General features: G+C 36.9%; 1 protein-coding gene across 17 annotated transcripts in view; it reads right to left on the bottom strand.

The window, feature by feature from the left end:
* Positions 1-5587: 5587 nt before the first annotated feature.
* MYT1L (myelin transcription factor 1 like) overlaps positions 5588-21789 on the bottom strand; it is a 308892-nt gene continuing 292690 nt past the window's right edge. For 13 of the 17 annotated variants that reach the window (XM_061460728.1, XM_061460729.1, XM_061460732.1 and 10 more), the window contains 4 exons: positions 15678-15769; positions 13812-13921; positions 8698-8841; positions 5588-8373 (listed from right to left, as the gene is read on the bottom strand). In XM_061460728.1, the coding sequence (XP_061316712.1) occupies positions 8233-8373; positions 8698-8841; positions 13812-13921; positions 15678-15769 (487 nt within the window). In that variant the 3' untranslated portion in view covers positions 5588-8232. The remainder of the gene's footprint in view (positions 8374-8697; positions 8842-13811; positions 13922-15677; positions 15770-21789) is intronic. The other 4 variants (XM_061460737.1, XM_061460735.1, XM_061460740.1 and 1 more) reach the window with 1 other exon arrangement.

Raw genomic sequence — 21789 nt, forward strand, 5'->3', positions numbered from 1 at the left:
ATAGGCTGAGGAAGTTGGGGCTGTTCAGCCTGGAGAAGAGAAGGCTGCGTGGAGACCTCATAGCAGTCTTCCGGTATCTGAACAGGGTCTATAAGGATGCTGGGGAGGGACTCTTCATTAGGGACTGTAGTGACAGGACAAGGGGTAATGGGTTAAAACTTAAATAGGGGAAGTTTAGATTGGGTATAAGGAAGAAGTTCTTTACTGTGAGGGTGGTGAGGCACTGGAATGGGTTGCCCAGGGAGGTTGTGGATGCTCCATCCCTGACAGTTTTCAAGGCCAGGTTGGACAGAGCCTTGGGTGGCATGGTTTAGTGTGAGGTGTCCCTGCCCACGGCAGGAGGTTGGAACTAGATGATCTTAAGGTCCTTTCCAACCCTAACTATTCTATGATTCTATGATTCTGTATTCGAGTTGAGACCTGACTTCTACCTAGGCTTAAATATTTCTGCTGGTGGAGGTGTTAACGTTGATCTGATTAAATATAAGTGCACTCAGACATCTTGGACATCCATCTGAGCACAGCCTGAGGGCTCTGGGACATGGCCAGGGATTTTGTGAGTCAGCGTTCTTCACAAATTAAGATTATATGAAGGCATGCACATATTATCATTTTTTGTTACTGTTACAAGAAAAAGATAAATCTAAAGTTTCATACATGTGGAGAATAAATCTCTTTAGGAACAAAGTGTCATGCAAGGATAGCATGGCCCGTACAGAGAAAGGTTTAAATATGTGAAAATCCAAAACCTGCTTTCATTTTGTCATACCTCCTTATTGTATAAATCTGGTAATGACTTGCGCACTTCTGTTCTCTCTTTGTAAAAGCCATGGTCATTAAAGAATTGAGTAGAAGCAATTCATATGTTTGGAGGGTCACTGAATAGCTCAGTCTTTATAAACCATATTACTTACTAACAGCACACTGCTCAGTTCCTATTGAATATAACACATTTACTTATATTAATTCAAGTAACAAGCCCATTTAAAATAACCACAGCCAGCTCCTTATAACCACAAAAATGGAAAAACCATGCAGCTACTTGTATTGTTCCCATTATGAATAACCATGGCGCATAAATTGATGCCACATTTTCATGAAAAATAACTACAGAAAAGACTTAAACTAAGAGTGTTCTGTAAAGCATAATTTGAAGCAGTCTGTGCTGCAGTCACCGCAGTGACCTCTCTGCTGGAGCTGCTGGTCTCCCTGAACCTGTTGCAGGTATCACTTGCTCTGGGGCCACTGTGCCTGCAACCCCAGAGCTATTGATGAGACATAGCAGGACAAGCATCACCAGAGGATTCAGAACTGATGTAAACCAGACAGTTTCTCAGGGCTGGAGAAAGAAACTTGATCAGTAATCCCCAACAGTACAGTTGGTTGTTCCTTAGACATGGTCAATGGAAAGTGCATGTCCCTAATGTTTGGTGTACGGTAGGAGACAGAATTTTGGTTTGGTTTGTTTTCAGTGAAGCATTGTTTGACTTTTCAGTGTTAAGAATTTCTTATTTTCGTCATGCTAATTTAAGATTGAAGCTTCTCTTATTAGCATCCTAAATCATGTAGCAAAAGGATCTAAACTTTCAGATAGGGCAGAGCCCACACCCTAATGCAAAACTAAGAAACCAAGGAATAAGTGCAAGGGCTAATTCAGGAATCTCATAAAAAAAAAAAAAAAAGGACTTCTGAGCAACTTCCACTGTGCATGCCTGCATCCTCCAGCTCCGCTGTATCATGCAGCCTTTTTCTTCTTGAATAGTTGTGTTATCTCAGCACAAGTGCTCCTACCTTTTTTGTTCCTTTCTTTATTTTATATGCCTACGTGTTTGGTGGCCCGACTTTGTCCTGTTTCTTTTGCCTTTTACCGACTTGTTCTGACAGTGTACTTGTTCTGCAGATTTTTATTCTTCTATGTCAATCCTTTCCACAGACAATTGGATGATTGTGCCCTTTGGAAGTGATTTGCAAGGGGAGTAATTTTCAGTGTACAGTCAGTAAACCTTGAAGAATCCACAAATTATTCCTAACAATTCATGAGAGATAGTTAAGAAAACCAATCTGCTGCCAAGGCTAAATGTTCTGTTCAGAAATCAGTGCCTCCATTGAAAAAGTGCTGCAATGAAAATTTTTGCTCTAGACTTAGATCTGGTTTTCTCTACAGAAAGTGTTAAATGAGTAATTGATTGCACACGACCCATTCCACATTATCCCTTCCTTTATGATGGAAGTAAAACTTTTCTCTATATTGAAGGAACAAGATAGCTCAAAGTTATTTGTGAATACACTTTCTGCTATAATTTTTCTCTTTTTGGTACTACTGAAGCAAATAATTTTATTACTGATCTTAAATAAAAAACCATAAATGGATAAAGAAGGGAAGATTGATCAGCATAGAACTAAAAAGATTTGATGATGTGACGGACTAAATAGAAAGGCAAGGTTAGAGATTAATGATGATTTTTTTTTTTTTTGCTGTATTTAAAAACTTAATCCAAATGGAACAGTTGATCACAGGTCCAAGCCATCAATCAGTGAATGGGCAAGAAAAATGTAATATGAGGACGTAGTGAAAGACATGCAAAGTATTTTGGTCATTAGCAACAGAGAGATGTAATGTTATTTGTGAAAGCATTGCTTGGGATACTGGGCAAAGTAGGCTCAAGAAGCATTAAGTCAAACAAAGTTCAAGAAGGGCTAAGTCCACTGACACAGAGAAGGGTCAGTTGATCACAACAATGGAAAAATAGTCTTATGAGGCCAGAGGAGTTGGCTCATATCCTTTGGCAAAAGGATTTATCCGAAGAAATACTAATGTGTGCAGGAAGCAGGAGTGGGGAATGAGCATTAACTACTTCAGGTACTGCTGAGCAGCTCACTACTAATGTAGAGAATGTGATATTTTTTTTACTCTGCATAGTACTAGCCTACTGGTGTATTGATCCAGGTCTAGGGGGATGCACTTGTTTCCTGGTCACAGATCCATTTTACTGGACATGAGGTGACAAAATCATCGGCTTACATTTATAATATAGATATATTCTTTATATCTGATATACAGTGATTTGCCTGTTTATCAGGATTAAACACTGTCATATTTAATCCTTTTGTCCTGTAGCTTTTAACTGTATACAAATGTATTTTAATACTACAAGAACATTTAGTCATGCATTAGCAGCAAAATTCTGGTACTGGGAACTAATATCAGAAATAACATTATCAATTCTTTACATATATGTAGTGCAAAAATGTATTGTTGACTTTCTTATGAGAGCTACTGAAGGACACTATGACTGAAAACATCTGAGCAAGAAAAATCCAGAATTTTACTAATAAATAGGTAAAATAAAACAAAAGCACAAAATTTTACATGTGATCCTCAAAAGGGAGATGAAATTTCCTGAAACGTTACCTGTCTTATCATCTAAAAATAATGAGGTGGTTGGTGACAGCCAACATGGTTTCACTAAGGGCAAATCATCCCTGACCCATTCGGTGGCCTTCTGTGATGAGGCTACAGAGCTAATGGACAGGGGCAGAGCGGTTGGCATCATCTACCTGGACTTGTGCAAAGTGTTTGACACTGTCCCGCATGACATCCTTGCCTCTAAACTGGAGAGACATCAATTTGATGGATGGACCACTCGGTGGATAAAGAACTGGCTAGATGGCCGCACGCAAAGAGTTGTGCTCAACAGCTCAGTGTCTGGCTGGAGACTGGTAACAAGGGTGTCCCTCAAGGGTCAGTGTTGTGACTGGTCTTGTTCAACACCTTCGTCGCTGACATGGACAGTGGGACTGAGTGTGCCCTCAGCAAGTTTGCCGATGACACCGAGGTGTGTGGTTCAGTTGATACCCTGGAGGGAAGGAATGCCATCCAGAGGGACCTAGACATGCTTGTGAGGTGGGCTGATGCCAACCTCAGGAAGTTCAACAAGGAGAAGTGCAAGGTCCTACGCCTTGGTCAGGGCCAACCATATCCTGGGCCGTGTCAAAAGGAGCATGACCAGCAGGTCAAAGGAGGTGATCCTGCCCCTCTACTCTGCTCTCATGAGAACCCATTTGGAGTAGAGTGTTCAGTTCTGGTGTCCTCAACATACAAAGGACATGGAACTGTTGGAACAAGTCCAGAGAAGGGCCACAAGGGTGATCAGGGGACTGGAGCACCTCCTGTATGAAGACAGGCTGAGAAATGGGGTTGTTCAGCCTGGAGAAGAGAAGGCTGTGTGGAGAACTCATAGCAGCCTTCCAGTATCTGAAGGGGGGCTATAGGGATGCCAGAGGGGACTTTTCATCAAGGACTGTAGCAATAAGACAAGGTGTTTAAACTTAAACAGGGGAAGTTCATGTTAGAAGAAGAACTTCTTTACTGTGAGGGTGGTGAGGCACTGGAATGGGTTGCCCAAGGAAGTTGTGGCTGCTCCATCTCTGGCAGTTTTCAGGGCCAGGTTGGACAGAGCCTTTGGCTACGTGGTCTAGTGTGAGATGTCCCTGCCCAAGGCAGTAGGGAAGGAACTAGATGATTGCAGGGGAGAAGGAACTAGGTTATTTTAAGGTCATCTCCAGCCCTAACCATTCTATGATTATATATATATATCACCCTGTGTTTACACACGGTCATAAACATATTACTCTTTCTTGCTGGGATGCCCTTAGCTGACTGCACTGCTTCACCTGCCTGTCTGTTTTGCATTCTGTTGTGCAAATTGTCATGGACCCTCTGTATCTTCCCAATTCCCCCAGGAGTCGACTAGCCTTTGCTAGGGGCAGAGAGTGTAGAATTTGTGTGGCCTCTTATGTCTTGGTCATTTAGGACGATTTCTAAGAAATGCAGTGAGGAAGAATGGCCAGCAGAGGTAATGCACAGAATAAATTACTGATACGACTGCATAATGCTGAACATAATATATACTCAATACAGGAACCCAAGCATATGGTAAAGCCATAATTATGCTTATAAATCAATTAATTGCCAATTCCCAGTATTTGTTTTCCAGGAAGATGTTTTTAATTAGATGTGATTTAACAGTGATAATGAAGGCTAAACCAGTTATTAAGTCATTGCAGGGGTAACATGGGTTATGGTGTGGTGCAGATCAGGGTCAGTATTGCATGTGACAGCATGTGCTGATGTTCCTGTCACAGGCAGTGGAGACCAGAAGTGTTAACTGACTGTTGTAATTTGTTTCTTCATCTGACTGGTTCTTAAATGCCTTGAGGCCTTAGTGCAGGCTATAGGAAAGGGAGAAGGTTTCTAACTGAGGTTCATTTTCTGGTTTTGAGTCTAGGAACCCAATTATCAATTTATTTAATTTTAAATGTATTGCACACCATTCTTCAGTTACACTATTCAGGCACATTTCTTTCTAGGAAGTTCTGAGATGTTGGAACAAACTTCTTGTGCTTAAGCATTTGTGTAGAGTGGAAAGTGCGTAGTTTGAAAGGCAGCCATACATCCTGTGGGGAGAATTCAAGGAACCAACAGCTTAGGCTTCTTGTTAAAAAAGGTCTCTGAATTGTTGTAATGGAGTGCATGAGATAAAGTGAAAATGTTGAAGGTGATCATAGAACCACTGTGCTACAAATGTGGCAACACATTTTTTTATTTATTTAGAGTAAGATGTGTTAACATCCAGCATGACAAAATTTGTACAAAGTTCACAATTTAAAAATGAATTATCACAGCAACTTGTGATTCCACACATTTATAGCAAAATTAAAATGTCAACAAATCCATGCCGTGTAGTACAAAAATAAATCAAACTTCAGTTCCACAGAGAGCACAATAAATAGTTTATACAAAATTCTGTCTTAATAAATGATTACTTAAATTAACTTAGAAATGAATATGAACAATAAGTTATAATAAATAAACTCTGATGACTCACAATAATTTCATATGAAAGGTCAGCATTCTAATATGTGACACTTTTGTGATCCCTATATAATAGTCACAGATAACTTTTGATTTGATATTATGTACCAACATTAGATGAGCAGCAGATTTGTGCTTAAAATCCCTTTCCATTGTACATAGGTGATAACAATAAGAATCCAAAACTGATACTATCTATTACTCTACTGAAAGCATTACTATATTGGCAAAGAAGCTGCAGACACAATGCAGTGGAAAAATGCATATGCCATTATGAACAATGAAAGCCCTAAAAGGAGGCTAGGGCAAAAGTACAATATATATGGCAGAAGGTGAACGACAAGCACCTTGCTTCAGCTCTCAAAAAGGCAATTCTGAGCATGGCAGCTACAACTAATAGCACAACAGAAAAAGGGCACTGTACAGATAAGATACTGCAGAGCCCCAAAGTAATTACATAATCTTTTCCCAGCTAGTTATTAAAGTCCTCGTGGAAAACTGTAAGCTTTTGTACAGTGAATAGTATAAAGTGCCGCTGGGATATACATATATTTATACATATATATATATACCGAGGTTGAGTATTGTATCAGAATATTTGTTGTGAGATCCCTGTAGTCTCCCTTAGCAATATTACTGGATTGGCCATAATGGCTTCCACTATAATTTGTTCAGGTTTAGTGTCACAAGGCTAATGACACAAGAAATTGCACACCTCCGTATGGATATATAGGGCAAGGTAAGTGCAAATAGTCAACTGGCACATTGTGGGGACAATGACCCTGTAAGTCCTGTTCTGCTAAAAATATTTTATTTTTTACAAAACCCATCTTTTTCATAACAAAATTTTAAAGTACTTTTGTACTTTCTGCATAACATCAAGACATGGAAGGAAAAGATATGCTATCAAATTTAAATAAATTCAACAACTGTAAAACACAACACATCACCAAATTTACTACTTAAAAAGAAAAAATGTAGTAATAAAAAGTGGTCTTATGCATACATATAGTGCAGTCATTTTGAAGAAAACAATCAAATCTTGAAGGTACAAATAAGTTTTATCTTAAAATGATCCAGTTTAAAGCAAAAAAAGTGCTGAAGTATATTTAGTTACATTAAAAATTTGATTGCATTCATTTTTGCAATAGGTAATAGTAGAACAAATACAAAGCATATGTGAATGCTGCAGTAATGATTGTTCAACAAAAAGCAAAACATAAATGTTAAAATGTTAAAAACGGGATCAAATGCTTGACAAAGCAAAAAGAAAGATCTTTACTGAACTGCATTCCTACTATAGACAGCAACGAATGCAGTTCAGTAACTCTTAAGAGACACAGATCATTTGTGTTTATCCCAAAATTAAAGATGTGAAAAGGCAATATTAATTTTAAAATATTGTCCTCCATCTTGAATTGAAAACACAGAATTTCTGAAAGATGAACTACATTGCTATAACAGATAGTTCAGAGGGGCACTAGCAGTCCAGTAGAGATAAGGGAATGTTGGCTCCAAAGTTTATTTGAAAACAAAAGCTGAAATCTTCACGTTGTCCACCTCTGATATAGTTCTTTTCATAATGGATGTTCCCATATTCATACCATGTAATGCTTAGAAGTTAATTAAAAAGTGCTGTTTAAGCTGCTTTGAATCTTCTGTCAAGTTTCCATGGCTTGATGTTGTCTTACAATAAATTACCCATTTTGTATCTTACATCTAATCCATGCCATTTTCTTGGAATTCAAAAAACCTTATTTTATTGCCCCCACCACACACCATCCTTCAAACCAAAAGTCACATAATATTTTCAAGCATTGTTCAAAAATAAAGCATTTTTGCAACCAATTCTTGCTATGAAACAATATGCACACAAAATGTATTTCTTAAATCCCATAAAATCCTCCAACATGAGGCAAAATGATAGTGTTTAAAAAGTGGCTGCAGACCGCAACATTGTCATTCAAAGCTGGTTTTTTTTTGTCCATTTCAGTTCAAAATACTAAAACATTTAATCACTAAAGCATTAAAAAGAATTTACACTCTATTTATTTTGATCAGCTTACCTCTTCAGAAATATATATACCCCAAAAATGTGCATACATTAGCAGCTATAAACATTACATGGCGTATCACACTATGTCAGCTTATATGAAAACGTACAAAATGTGAATGTATTCAAAAAACTATTCTGCAGTTACTATCTTTAAAGCAAGACATAAAATCATTATGAAGTCTTGTAAGCATAACACTGTTTCAAACAGAAATAAATATATAACACTTTCTGGTAAATTACAGCAGCAAAAAACAAGAGGCATCCTTTTTTTAAGCAAGACTTTCACCACTATAGCAGCTGTTCAGACCTGAATTCCTCTCACAGCCTGCTTTATATTTTCCAGTAGGGCTTTATTTTCTGGACTCTGATAACGATCTTGATTTGTATACATGTCCGTCAAAGTGGTCACGTAAGCATCAAAATTTTGTTCATTGATTGGTTCCTACGAGATATTAAATAGTAGTTCATATACAACTTTTATTTTCTTAAGTGTAAATTCATTTAAGCATAACATATTATCAAGGCAAATTGCCACCATTTTTTAGTAATATTTAAAATGCCTATTTGGTTCTTACTTAATTTTACAGGATACACTGGAACAGGCCCTCCATGTCTTTGTTAGCAGTTAAATGTATCTTTATGGTTTCAGTGTTGTTACCACAAATATCCAACTGGTTGATGAAACATAAACATAAAAAAAGACATCTATTGTATGAAGTGAACTGAGGATCGCCAAATTCCTTAACTTGTGCTCTCAATCACTTACCATATGTGGCAGCTGGATATTAGCTAGACTATGAATTAAAGACTGGCTTAAATTGGCCAGTTCATGAAGAAGAGACTCATTTTGCTGTTCAATTACTTTGTTCTCCTCTTCTATCGTCTTCAGGTTGCTCTCCATTGTGGTAATCTAAAATGGACAAATTTGTGCACAATGTAATATAAGGCAAACTGTCATAAAGCATGTGCTTTTTGAAGGAAGAGATAACAGAAATACCAGGGAAAGGAGAAAAAGGACTATTCATTCACGATAAAAAAGATTTTGCTAGAGTCTGCAATTCTTATCATTGTTAAGGGCTTCTTATTCTTACTGCGTGTTGTATGAATTTAACAGCTTGTCTTTTTAATATTGGTAATAATGAATGAACTTGGATTCGATTCCACTGCTTTAGAACTTTTCTTCTTGAGTTGAAAGACATTAAGAAAGACCTTAGTTCTGCAAGTTCACCCATTTGGTTAAACACTTCTACTCCTAGGACCCTACCTTACGCACATTCTGCAGTAAGTCATGCATTTCTTATATTTTCTGATTGACATATATATATATATATCTGTATACGTGTATAAAGTTAGTTAAGCATGCACAGCTCCTTGCTGCCAGTGTTTAGCTCTTTTAAGTATAATTTGAATCTATGCAAGTTCACAGGGCTGCTTTTGAAAGCTGAACAGTTGCATGTTATTGCAATGTACGTACAAATTCAGAAAGTTTCCTAATACATGCAATGAGTTGAAAAACTGAAGGAACTGAAGAAAATCTGCACAACAGCCAGGAAGGTGGGTCTCTCGGGCACAACTACACGTATGGGTGAAGACAGATGAGAGTATGCTCTGCCTGTATGCTCTGCCGGTGTTCCCATATGACCAGACTCAAGTTAGCTCTGACCTTGCATGATGACCTTCATGAGCTAAAAATCATTGCTGAGAGGCAATTTACCCCAGCTTGTGCAGAGCACTGTGCTAATGAAGCTATAATGACTTCAGATGACCATTGGCTTGTCAAGAGGACATGCAGAGCTTACTCGTGTCTATGCTTTCCTCTGTAGACCTGTGCTTTCTTTCCACAGTGGATGACAAACATTAACCTCTAAAAAGAAGTGTACAGTGTGCTTTTATGCGTGTAGGCTGAAGTATACATTGATGACAGGGCAAAAAAGAAAATATCAGAGAAGGGGAAAAAATGCCAAAGAACACAAGTTTCTGAATTCTCAAAATGAGTTTTATCCATTTCTGCACTGGCAACTCTGGGAAGAATTGATACAATTTAAATGCTGATGGGAAGGCTGCAGGTTTGTGTGGTAGTAGCAGGCAGAAGGAGAAAAGGTTCTTAAGTGAATATTAACTTGACCATGGATGAGTAGATTTTTAGGAAACTGTTGGCAAAATCAGGTACTTAGATCTCTTAAGTTTTATTCTGGTTAAATGAAAGTTCCAGTTGCTTATGGAAATACAGCCCATTTGATAGGAGTAACTTTGACAAGTGATGTGGCTACATGAAAAGATCTTCAAGTATCTCTTACTTTAACTACAAGTGTTTGTATTGCAGTTAATCCAAGCTGTTAAGTATTGCAGGGGCTTGGTTTTGTCAAAATTAATTGATTCTGAGGTATTTCCACAACATATATTAGCAGGCAAAATACTTCAGCTTTGAAACTGGAAACACATCGTCCTCTCTTGTTTTGCTCTCAGCTTTTTTATGTTGGAGACAAATGCTGCATGCGAATGCAAAACATCTTTCACAGGTACTTGTTAGAGGCAGTCATGCTCTAATTTTTACCCTAAAAAACTGTTTATTATATTACAGTCCCAAGTGAAGAGTCTGATGTTGATGAAGGCCCAGTTCAGCATGGCATATAGTGCTGCTGCCTCACTACCATGAGTAGGAGCTGACATTCTGTAGATTTTTGAGGTAGCTGACTGCTGCTACTTGAATAGATCTTTTATACTCGGTTGTTTGTTGTTTTTTCAAGTGAGATGCTACCTATATGCAAATACTGTGGCAGCTGACCAGTGTTTCTCACAGTTGCATTTAGTACTCATCTGTAAGTACATTAAGGTAACTGGCACACTTAATTATTGTGTTCACTTGCTTAAAGGCTGAAATTTCCCTCCCAACGTTTTACCCTGAAACTAATGAATGTTCACTTGTATCTCTTCTGAAAACAGGATAACCTGTTGCTTGCATGAGACACACAGTTATCTGCAGATTCTTCTTTCTCCTGCTAACCTTTATGTGTTTCTGCCCCTCCCATACTTTTGAACAAATTTACTAAAGTCTTAGATGAAAAATACTTTCTTAAGGTAAAAGGCAGCTGAATAAACGAGAGTATTATGAATGCTTCCACTAAGGAAAAGACTGCAGCATGACTTAAACATAAAAGATTCTACATAGAGGGGAAGTTCCTATTGTAGGAAAAACTTTTGCTGGCACTTAGAATCATACGGGACGCAAATCCGTATGAAGCAAGACTGTTGCTACTTCTGGTGTTCACAGAACTACTATCTTCCCATTGTGTACTCCTTGTCTGTGAAGTCTTAATGAAATCTAGGTTGCACAAAGATTTTCTAAAGGTTTATCAGCAAACATTTTGTTTTGTTCAATATAATTCTACTGTTGTAAATATAGTGGACTGTTGACTTTGATCCTCTCAATAGATTGATAATGACTATGCTGTAACTCTCTACATGCTGGAAATGTAAATTGCTTATCTTCAGGAGTGTGTATGAATTCAAATCTGAGGCCTCTGAGCTCCTGTTAAGTTTGACTCAGGTAGGATTTTCTGCTAGGCGTCAGTAGCTAGTTAGGTAAGAATAGGTATTAGACCTGACTGCCCAGGAACTGTGGAATCTCTGGTGAAGTAAGTAAGAAACAGGTTAGACAAGCACTTGTCAGGAGTGGCTTAGGAAGAGCTGGGAAGTAGGAAAGGGAGACTGATGGACAAAATAACATGTCGAGGTCTCTTGTAGTGCTATTTTCTAGATTCCTATTAATTATCTTAATGACAGGATGTGTCACTGCCAGTCATTCTACCCTTTTTCTAAAACTGCTGCACCAAGGTGTGAAAAGCATCCTTTCTACTTGATCGCAAAATAATCAGCTGAGGCTTTTTTTACCATAAATATGCTGTGATCTCAGGTCGTGTAGATCCCAGCTAGAACTGAGACACTGAAGTATGGCTTCTGTACTCATTACACATCAAAACTTGATGTGACATTCCTAACTAAATCTTGGGAACTCATAAAATACATATTTTATGCCTGTGATAGTGTTATTGTGACTTTATTTATACTTTTTTTAAAATTCATCTAGCCAAAACAAAAATTAAAAATGAGGATATTTATTAACTACTGGAGCATTTATCTAATGCACACATAACAGCCACACTGCTTTACATTTTTTAAAACCTCAGCTAAATCAGTCTGTATGTGAAAAAACACCTACAGTGTTGTATTAAGAAAAAGAAAACATGAGGCAGATTGTGTCCTGGGTTCAGCAGTAGCAGTCATTTTTCTCCTTTTTAGTAGCTGGTGCAGTGCTGTGTTTTTGACTTTCAGCCTGGGAACAACACTGATAACACCGATGTTTCTAGTTGTTGCTAAGTCATGTTTACTCTGACCAAGGACTTTTTGAGTTTCATGCTCTGCCAGGGAGGAGGGGAAGCCAGGAGGAAGCAGAGACAGGACACCTGACCCAAACTGACCAAAGAGGTATTCCATACCACAGCACGTCATGCCCAATATATAAACTGTAGGCAGTTACTCGGAAGGGCTAGATCACTGCTCAGGTCGGGCTGGGTATCGGTCGGCAGGTGGTGAGCAGTTAGATTCTCTTCCCTTGTTATTTCCCTTATCATTATTATTATTGGTGGTAGCAGCAGTGGTTTGTGTTATACCTTAGTTACTGGGCTGTTCTTATCTCAATCCATGGAAGTTACATTCTTTTGATTCTCCTCCCCATCCCTCCGGGAGTGGGGGGAGGAAGAGAGAGGAGTGTGGTTCTGGGTTGCCAGCTGGGCTTAAACCATGACAGATTGAACCTGCCAGATTTGAAACTTAGAACCAAATTCTTCCAATGTAAATAAATGTAATTTTCCTGCCACTGATTATTCTTCTTGCTTTACATTCGTGTAGAGTTTGTCCTTATTACCCTACAGTTATATGTGGTCACACCAGAAAAATATCTAAAATGTAAGTCAAATCCTATAAAGGTTGAATAATGACAAAAGAACCCTGAATACAGGCATAACATAGAAGTGAGGTTTCAGTATCAATTTGGCTAAGGTTAAGAAGTAAAGAAAAAACAAGCTGAAGAGGCTGATCCTGCCTTCTGTTTATGAGTATACAAGAGAAGAGGACAACAGACATGGCACTCTTCTCCACAAGCAGCAAAGAATGGTTTACCCTTTTTCCATCAAGATCAATTGGATGATTATGACCATGGGACTAAAGGTTGATAAATGGCAAGAACTGTGATCAGTCTCCCTGTTGGTGTCTATTCTCAAATCATGTGAAAAAAAAAAGCACCAGAAGCTATGCTGGACACTGGAAAATGCCAGGGAAAGAATGAAATTCATGTCCTTCCTTTGTTTTTTCCATCCAGTTTTAGGACTGCTGTATAATGAGGTTTTAAATAATAGTCTGTTGTTAGGTTTACCTTTCCTTTATTTGGAAACTAAAAGGAATTAAACTGGATCTGTGTGGAACCACTGCTGTCACCAAGGGCTGCATAGCATAGCACATGATGAAGTGAAATGTAACAGATATTCACTTCCCTACATAAATTTTCTCTGTAAGACAGAAGTGGGAAAAGTCAGGTTGTTCATCTGGACTCCTTCATCTGGTAGCTTATGTTAATGTCCATGATATCATATTTTAACTGCTATTAGAAAGGTACAACCTTATCAAGGGGAAATGCAAAGCTGACCACGATGCTTGTAACTGGTGTGGAAATTGAAAAATGGATATTGTTTTCTCACTTTATAAATGGCAAATCACAGATAGAAATCTTAATATGTAAGAAACATAAAAAGGAACAATATATTTCCTATATTTCTTTTAATCAATCACGTAGAAAAAGCAGGTGAATTTAGGGCTTCATAAAACTGTTACCTGAGTTCTGAGTTTAATCATATCAGCTTCCATCTGGGAGTTGGATTCATTTAGTTCTTTGATTTCTTCATCTAATTGTTTAATTTCTTCATCGTTTTCTATACCTGTGTGATATAAAAATAAAAGGGGTGTTAAAATAATTGAGCTTCAGATCATAATTCAGTGAATTAATTATTTCCATATTTGACAACAATTTTGTTTTAAGTAAAAGTATTAAAGGAAAAAGGAAAAGGAAGTGTTCTTCAAACTTTTATTTTGAAGTTAAACCAATTTATTTTCCACTACTTTTCTTTTAAAAATTGCCTTAATTTTCCAGTGAGAGTGTTGAAAATGCTTACCGGATCAATAAGAGACACTTTTTTCTTTCTATGTACTGATTTAACTTCGTATCATGAGAAATGTACCTGTAGCAATAACTTCTGCTCCACTGTCATATGTAACTTATTTGAAAGACTGTGTCCACAGACAGATCTTCTTAAGGAAAAGAAAATATCTTGACATGCTAGTCTCTTAATATTACAGTGTCATTAAAATAATTTGTAACTATTTCAGAAGACTTTTTTTTTTCCAGCACAGTGAAATTTTGTTGAGGTGCTGGGGTATATTGTGATTCTCCTTTTGTTTTTAGTAAGTTCATGGTTCAGAAGGTTATTATTAAATAATGATCTAGAGAATAATTTGAAAAACTGAAGTGATATCTGGGGTTTTATGGAACAGACATTTAGAGAACAGAATTTTAAAGGTACCTGCATTTTTAAGGACTCAGGCAGGAATAAACTGTAAAGGTTTTATTTATTTATCCTTTAAATTACTATAACAAAGCATAAAATAAAAAGTCCTGGGAAGAGATAGATAGACCTGTTTTCTCCCAAGTCAAAGTCTGAACCCCTAAAGCTAGAGAAATTGGTGTTCCCACTCTCTTATTCTTACTCTAGCGTGAATCTTGCCTTCCTTTTCCTACAGTCCCTAACTCTAATAGGAAGGATGCCCTGTATCCCTCTAGGTACCTGAAATTTACATGTACCACTCCTTAAAGCATTCTTCCTGGGCATAGCAGATACAGTTTCCAATACTTCCCAGGCTGCAGAGAAAATTACACCCAAACTTTCCACTCCCTGGTTACCAGCTACTGAAGACAGTCAATGCTTCCCTCAGCCATGCTAGCAGTGTGGGCTGAAACACCTGTGTTGAAATGCTTTGTGGTTCTCAAAGTCAACACCAGAAATTAAGAAGACAATGCACAGTCACAGACTAAGTGACTGCATCAAGTTTTCCAAGAAAACTCAGGATTTAGGCACCTCTCAGACAAGTCTTTTGTGCATTATTTATTTGAAATGAAGTATCTACATTTTGCTTCTATTGCAGTTTGACTATTAGATTTGGATTTTTATCCAAGATACTTTTATCAGCTTCCTTGCAACTCAGGGTTCCCAGAAAGGATTGCAGACTATTGGAAATGTAATGGCACAAGATCAGACGTTACAGAGTAAGAGCTTCAAATGAATTAAGGGGACCTCACGGGGACCTGACACTCTGGAAATGAAACCTCTTTCTCTTCTGAATCCTGCAACAATTAACACCAATTATCTACCTTTAATGAATGAGATGTGAATCAGAAAATTGTAACAGTATGTTATAATTGGAAATATTTTAGTGTTTTAGATTTATGTAGATGTAACAGACCAGCCTGACCATTCCTCTGCTGGCTCAGATATCCACAGCCTACTTCTACTGGAAGCAAATTCATTATTTATACAAAGAAGATTTACACATGTAGGAAAAAGAACCAATAGAATAAAGACAACTTTAGTTTACAAAGAAGCAGTAATGATTAAATAAAGGTAATGATTAAAAATTTACCATTACTGGCCCGCTGCTTTATTGTTAGCATTTGTTCACCAGACAGCTTTGCTTTCTTCATTGCTGAAGTAGCTCTGGGGCATCCCGATAAACTGTGAACAGTAAGGAGCCTGTTAGTTTTGAAAAGTCATTGAAAATAAATCTTTAATCCAAACCTGTAATAAAAACAGTATCAGAGACAAGTTTATCTTCACTGCCTAGCACTGAAAGAGTGCGTTAGTCTAAAAAAAAGGACTTACCAGTAGTGATTTCATGGTTTTGATTCTTTCTTCCAAGTTCTTTTTGTATAGACAGCTAACATAAAAGTGAAACTATAAGCCTGGGAACAACAGTCCAATTTTCTACAGGCACAGTGCTCTTTCTAAAAAGTTTTATTTTAAAACCAGTTATTGTGAAAATATTCCCCTTTGAATTTATATGTCCCTGCCCTTAACTTCCACCCTTTTAAATTCAAATGTTGGAACTGAATGCTGAGAGAAGGGGGCATGAGCTATCTTCCACATCCAAATGATTAACTCTTATAAACTATGCTTCTCTTTGTAAATATCACCTATTGAGCTGGCCAAACTGCCCTTTTCTAAATTGTTTCTTAAAAAGGCTGTAACTGTGTGTTGTTTTTTGTTGAAGTCTAAGAAAAGTCATTGCTATAAAAATGACATTGCCTTGATGAGGGATATATCTCTCTTATAATGTATACTTGTTACACTCATTGATGTAGACTCAGTTATCTCCCATGTTGCCAAAATATTAAGCTTTTTAGTTGCATCATAAAACCAGTTTGATAGCAAATGCAGGCTTAGCAGATTTCATTGTGAAAATCATAAATAATAAAAATACTGATAACTGGGCTATTTTATAAATAATTTTAATAACCAAACTATCCCCTTTTTCAAAATCTCGACATTACTGTAGTTGCACTATTACAGGTAAAAGAAAATACAAATTCAATAAATTTAATGATGGAAAATTATAGTCTTATTCTGAGCAAGCTTTTGCAGTGAAAGGAATTTTACTGCAAAAAAAATTGCTAAAAAAATTCTCTATTGCTTCAACATTTAAGGTTTATAGCCACTGAAACGGATTGTCACATACTTCTCATTGCATACAGTCACATTTATGTTTCCTCTTCAGATCCAAAGGCAGACTTTTTTACCACTTTTAATTGTGCAAATCAAATTCAAAGCTAATAATAAAATAATCTTTGTAATGTGGGAAAAGTTTCTTGGAAATGCAGTATCTGTCATTAAAAACATTAAGTAAAGACTGGCTACTAAATAAAGTGCTCTAATTTAACTATAATGTTTAATTATTGAAAATGTCTCTCTGAAAAACCTGGGCTGCTATTATAAGTGCAGCTATCCAAAAAATGAAACTCTTCCCAGAAAAAAAAACAACTGAAAAACCCTTTCCTTTTCTCAGCAAATGAATTAATGTTCAATATTTTACACAGCTCTGTCACTGAGAAGACACATAATGAAACAATACCAGTGGGGGTTGGAACTAGATGATTTTAAGGTTCTTTCCAACCCTAACTATTCTCTGATTCTATGGTTCTCAATTGCATGATCTAGTAGCTTTTCACTGTAACCTAGGTGGTAGGATATCAGATTACTGCTCCAAACTCTGCTATGGACTCTCTGTGTAATGTTAAAAAACTTTTCCTGAAGTGTAATCTTGAGGAAGATTAAGGAGGAGTGGATCACTATTAGGGTAAAAAAAAATCTTTGCACAGGGAAAGGAACGGAAGATAAGAGTATATGCAAAGTTTCTGCATATTTTAATTGACTTAATTTTTGTATCCTTTTAATTGATTTAATGAATTCCCTCATATTTTGGCCTCTCTTTTTCAGAAGTTAGCATCACTGGGAATTGGGCTATGATAGTTTACTCTCATCTTGGTCTGCAACCCTTTACTCTCTTAAAGTTTTGACTGATGACAACTTACAGAATTCCTTAATATAAAATTATCCCTCAAAGAGCCTATAAGTATGGCATTTAAACTCTAAACAGATAACAAGAACTGTGCACTTGAAAGTGCAAAAGAATAAAAAGAATAGCTGGAGAATGAAGTTGCTAAGGCACTGTCCATCATATTTGAGAAATCATGGCAGTCAGGTGAAGTTCCTGACGACTGGAAAAAGGGAAATATAACCCCCATTTTCAAGAAGGGAAAATGGATGACCCAGGGAACTACAGACCAGTCAGTCTCACCTCTGTGCCTGGCAAAATCTTGGAGCAGATTCTCCTGGAAGGCATGCTAAGGCACACGGAAAACAACAAGGTGCTTGATGACAGCCAGCATGGCTTCACTAAGGGGAAATCCTGCCTGACCAATTTGGTGGCCTTCTATGATGGGGCTACAGAACTAAATTCTTCAGAAATAAATAAAACGAAGATAGTAATATGTATCCTTTTTGTCCAGCTCTGTTCTTTATTATCTAAAAATACCTTAAACAATTTAAAAAGTAAATTAGGACTTTTTGGATAAGCTTCTAATCTGCATGGAAATTCCTTGACTACCTTACTTCTCCTGAAGGTAATTGTGTTTTCTCTAAGTCAAGAGCAACCAAAAGAGGGCATATAGGAAGGTAAGATGAAAATCAGGGCAAAGTCAGAAAAAAACTGAACCTCATGGAGCTGTAAAGTTAACCAAAAAGCTTGAATTGAGATACCAGTAAGGCTGAGAGTGACTTGAGTCTTCTAGAAGACTGGGAGTTAGGAGACAGAAGACAAAAAGGAGTAGGTATGATTTTATTTGTCTCAGATATCTTGAGAATATATTTGTCTCCCTATGACTGGCAAACAAAAAAACATAAAAAAAAGCCACTTCAGTGCTTTAAGTAGTAAGCAAAATATGCTTTAAGTAGTAAGCAAAATATGCTTTAAACTTCTCAAAACCCAAAAAAGACCAAGAGAAACATGCTAGCTAGTACTTTTGATAAGGATAATACTTATATTCCTATCAAGTTTAAAGCCTTTATAGTTGATGTCTGTCATAAACTTTCTGTTATAAGTGGAATTAGTGTGTAATCTTGCTTTGGTTGATTTTTTATATTTTAACAAACCTTACACTTACTTTTACAGAAACATGGAATTCTGCAGCTTATTCATTCCAGCAAAGAACTAGCAAAATTAATCACAGTTATATCAATTGCTACTGCCATTATTCTTATATACATGAGAAATCATACAAAAGAAGATATAAACATAGTTGAGTATTCTTTCCATAATAAAAAAGTGAATAAGGCTTTCTACACTACTGGGGGTACTGCTGTAATACAGTATAAAAGTATTAAGCCACCATTTATCTCTGTCAGGTTTTGAATGCCACAGGGCTTGAAGCTACAGCATCTTGGTGGGGTTGTGAGAAGCACCAATATCCAGCTCCTGGCTCCCTTTGAGTTCCTGAATCATCAGGAGCTCTGAGCTCCTGTTGCCACAGAGACAAGATATCAACAGCCACCTGATCATTAACATTTCTTTTTGAGATTTAATGTGTCTTGGCTCTCAATCAGTTTCTACTGTGGGGCTTAATCTGTAATTTGAGAAATAAAATTCTGAACTGGTACATCATCCTTGAAAGCCAACCTCTGCTATAATTTATAAAATACTATGAAGAATGAATTAAACTGTTAGATTAAAGTGATCTAGGGTCAGATTGCGCAAACCTCCTGTAAGAAATGTGCTAAAATTTGAGGTTTCAATTTTTTGCTGGTTGGCAAAATATCATAATACATCATTTATATTGGAAACACGCTTTTGTTGGGCATGGGTGCTAAATAGCGCAGTGAATGGCTGGGACCTGTCATGCAGCTTTGCTTTGCATGGCACGGCACTGACCATGCAGCAGATATTTCTACAGACTATGCACCCGTAGGACTGACAGGTAGAAAGGGTGACTGACTAGGTTTTATGCCATGAAGTTCAACCTGCATTAATCAGGCTTTTTTTACAGTTAGACTTTAGAATTGGAGGCATGCAGAGCTTAAGTGATAGCACCTGTATAAACTCTATGAAAAAATGAACATCCATATGTACACTTACATCTTACTCAACTTCCCTGAAGAGTAGTGACTAACAGAAACCCAGTCATCTAGAAGGTATGCAGAAAGATTATATATGCACAAATCAAGATAAAAGTATATGGTGATTGCATCTGTTTAGAGTTGAACACAACATAAGGAATGAATTTTCTTTCTTGTTTAGGACTGTGGTTACATTACTGCAACCTATGCCTTGCCACATATTCAGTGGATTTGGAAAATAAGGTGAAATTGGTCCCAAAATAAAAGGAAAATTAGTGGGGAAAAAAATTGAAAGGGATATCTAGCTAGTGTTTAATGCACATTTACCAGGAAATTTCATTAAAAAAAAAATAAATGTGGGCTAAAATCCTGAACTGCTTCAAGAATATAATTGGACTGTCTTCACAGATGCAAACGAGAGGCCACCAGAGTGGAGAATCATTGATCAAGTGGAATGATTGTCTGGGTAACTAATTTGAGTTATCTGGGTTCTAGCTGTACTTGTTAAATACATTTTTTGCCTTAGCAGACAGATGCAGTCTGGTCCCTCTTGAAGCTGAAGGAATTGTACTTGTTTTGTCAAGTGAAGAAAACATTTTCCAAGCAGATAAGTAGAGAAGTGGGAAAGGAGGAGACAAAGATCAAATGAAATGCAACTTTTATATTTGGTATGTGAAGCGCTGAAGTTTAAACGAAAGAAAGAACTGGGTGTAAAGAAATCAGAGCCTCAACCTGGAGTAAACAAAAATCATCCTGAGGGCTAACTTCATGAAAACTGTAAGATGTAGGTTCACTACCACTGTGATTTTTCAAAAAGTTAATAAAATGAAGCACTTTTCCAGTTTATTAAAAATAACATTGCCCATAAACTAGAGGAAGGAACAACTCATATTCAAGGGACCTTTTATAACTAGAGACAGACTCAGAACACACCCCAGATGTAAAATTTCTGAAATTCAGGGAAATACAGATCACAGTGAAAACTACTGTTTTATTTTGTTAATGGATAAACCCTTGCTTTTATGACTAAGCTCACGAGCTATTTAGTAATGTTTGAAGTTCAAGTTAAGAGATCAAACTCAGTGATCAAAGTAGCCCTTTCCTTGGTTTAATATTAAATCCACAAATCATTTATTTTTTCTCTGTTGAAGGGTATCAGCTTTGGAGATTTCCTTATTCCCAAGAGTAAATTCTGCTACACACCATAAAGAGTGAAATACTCTATGCACAACTCCAGAAGATATAAAAGGAACCCTCCATATCCCAGCACTCAGTTTTATTTACATTCAAGGGTGACTGGCTTTTCCCCAGCTTCTTGCTGAGCTGTGAATTAAAGGAGAGAGGTTTTGCAAACAAGCCAGTTTTGTTTGCATGAAGATTGCTGCCACTCACAGAGGAATCTCCTCTCCTCCCCACTGGCCACACAACCTTGACTGCCTTTGTGTGGTGTTGGGAAAAAATAATCTGTTCAGCTCAATTTAAGAATAACTCTGATTAATGTGTCACTTTTTAGGTCTTGTTCTCTGGCTAAAAACTTTTTTTATAACACACCTGATTATTGGTGATGAAGATCTTTCACTTAAATTTTCAATCAGGAGGGAAACCTAAATTAAGAAGACTGAAAGCTTGATGTAACGTGGAAAGTGGGAGCTCCTAATCCAAGTTGGTCTCCAAAGCTGATGAGAAAGGTATCTGAGATTTTACTGAGTTTAAATAAATCTTCGCATTGGTTCCAGAATTAGAAAAATTAAAACACTCCCCAAGTGTCCATTAAGGAAATAGAGCCATTACGATTAAACCAAAATGTAAGCTTTTCAAAATTATTTTAATATTTGATAATTGTTTCAAAAAAGACTTTTAGGAAAAAAATACTTTCTTATTTTAGAAGATTAAACTAGCATTAAAATCTGGTTATTAAAGCACCAAATGGACAATGATATAGAGTGAATGGCCATGATACCCAGAAGACAAGAGGGTATTTGGTTTTAATTGAAAATTTAAAAGGTAAAATAGTGTTATAGCTCAATTATGCCCATCCCTCATAACAAAAGAACAAAACAAGCTTCAGGTAAGTAAAATAAAAACAG

Source organism: Pezoporus flaviventris, unplaced genomic scaffold (genome assembly GCF_033815535.1).
Source record: "Pezoporus flaviventris isolate CSIRO_AGI_PZ_B2104156 unplaced genomic scaffold, CSIRO_AGI_Pfla_v1 ptg000031l, whole genome shotgun sequence".
Lineage (NCBI taxonomy): Eukaryota > Metazoa > Chordata > Aves > Psittaciformes > Psittacidae > Pezoporus > Pezoporus flaviventris.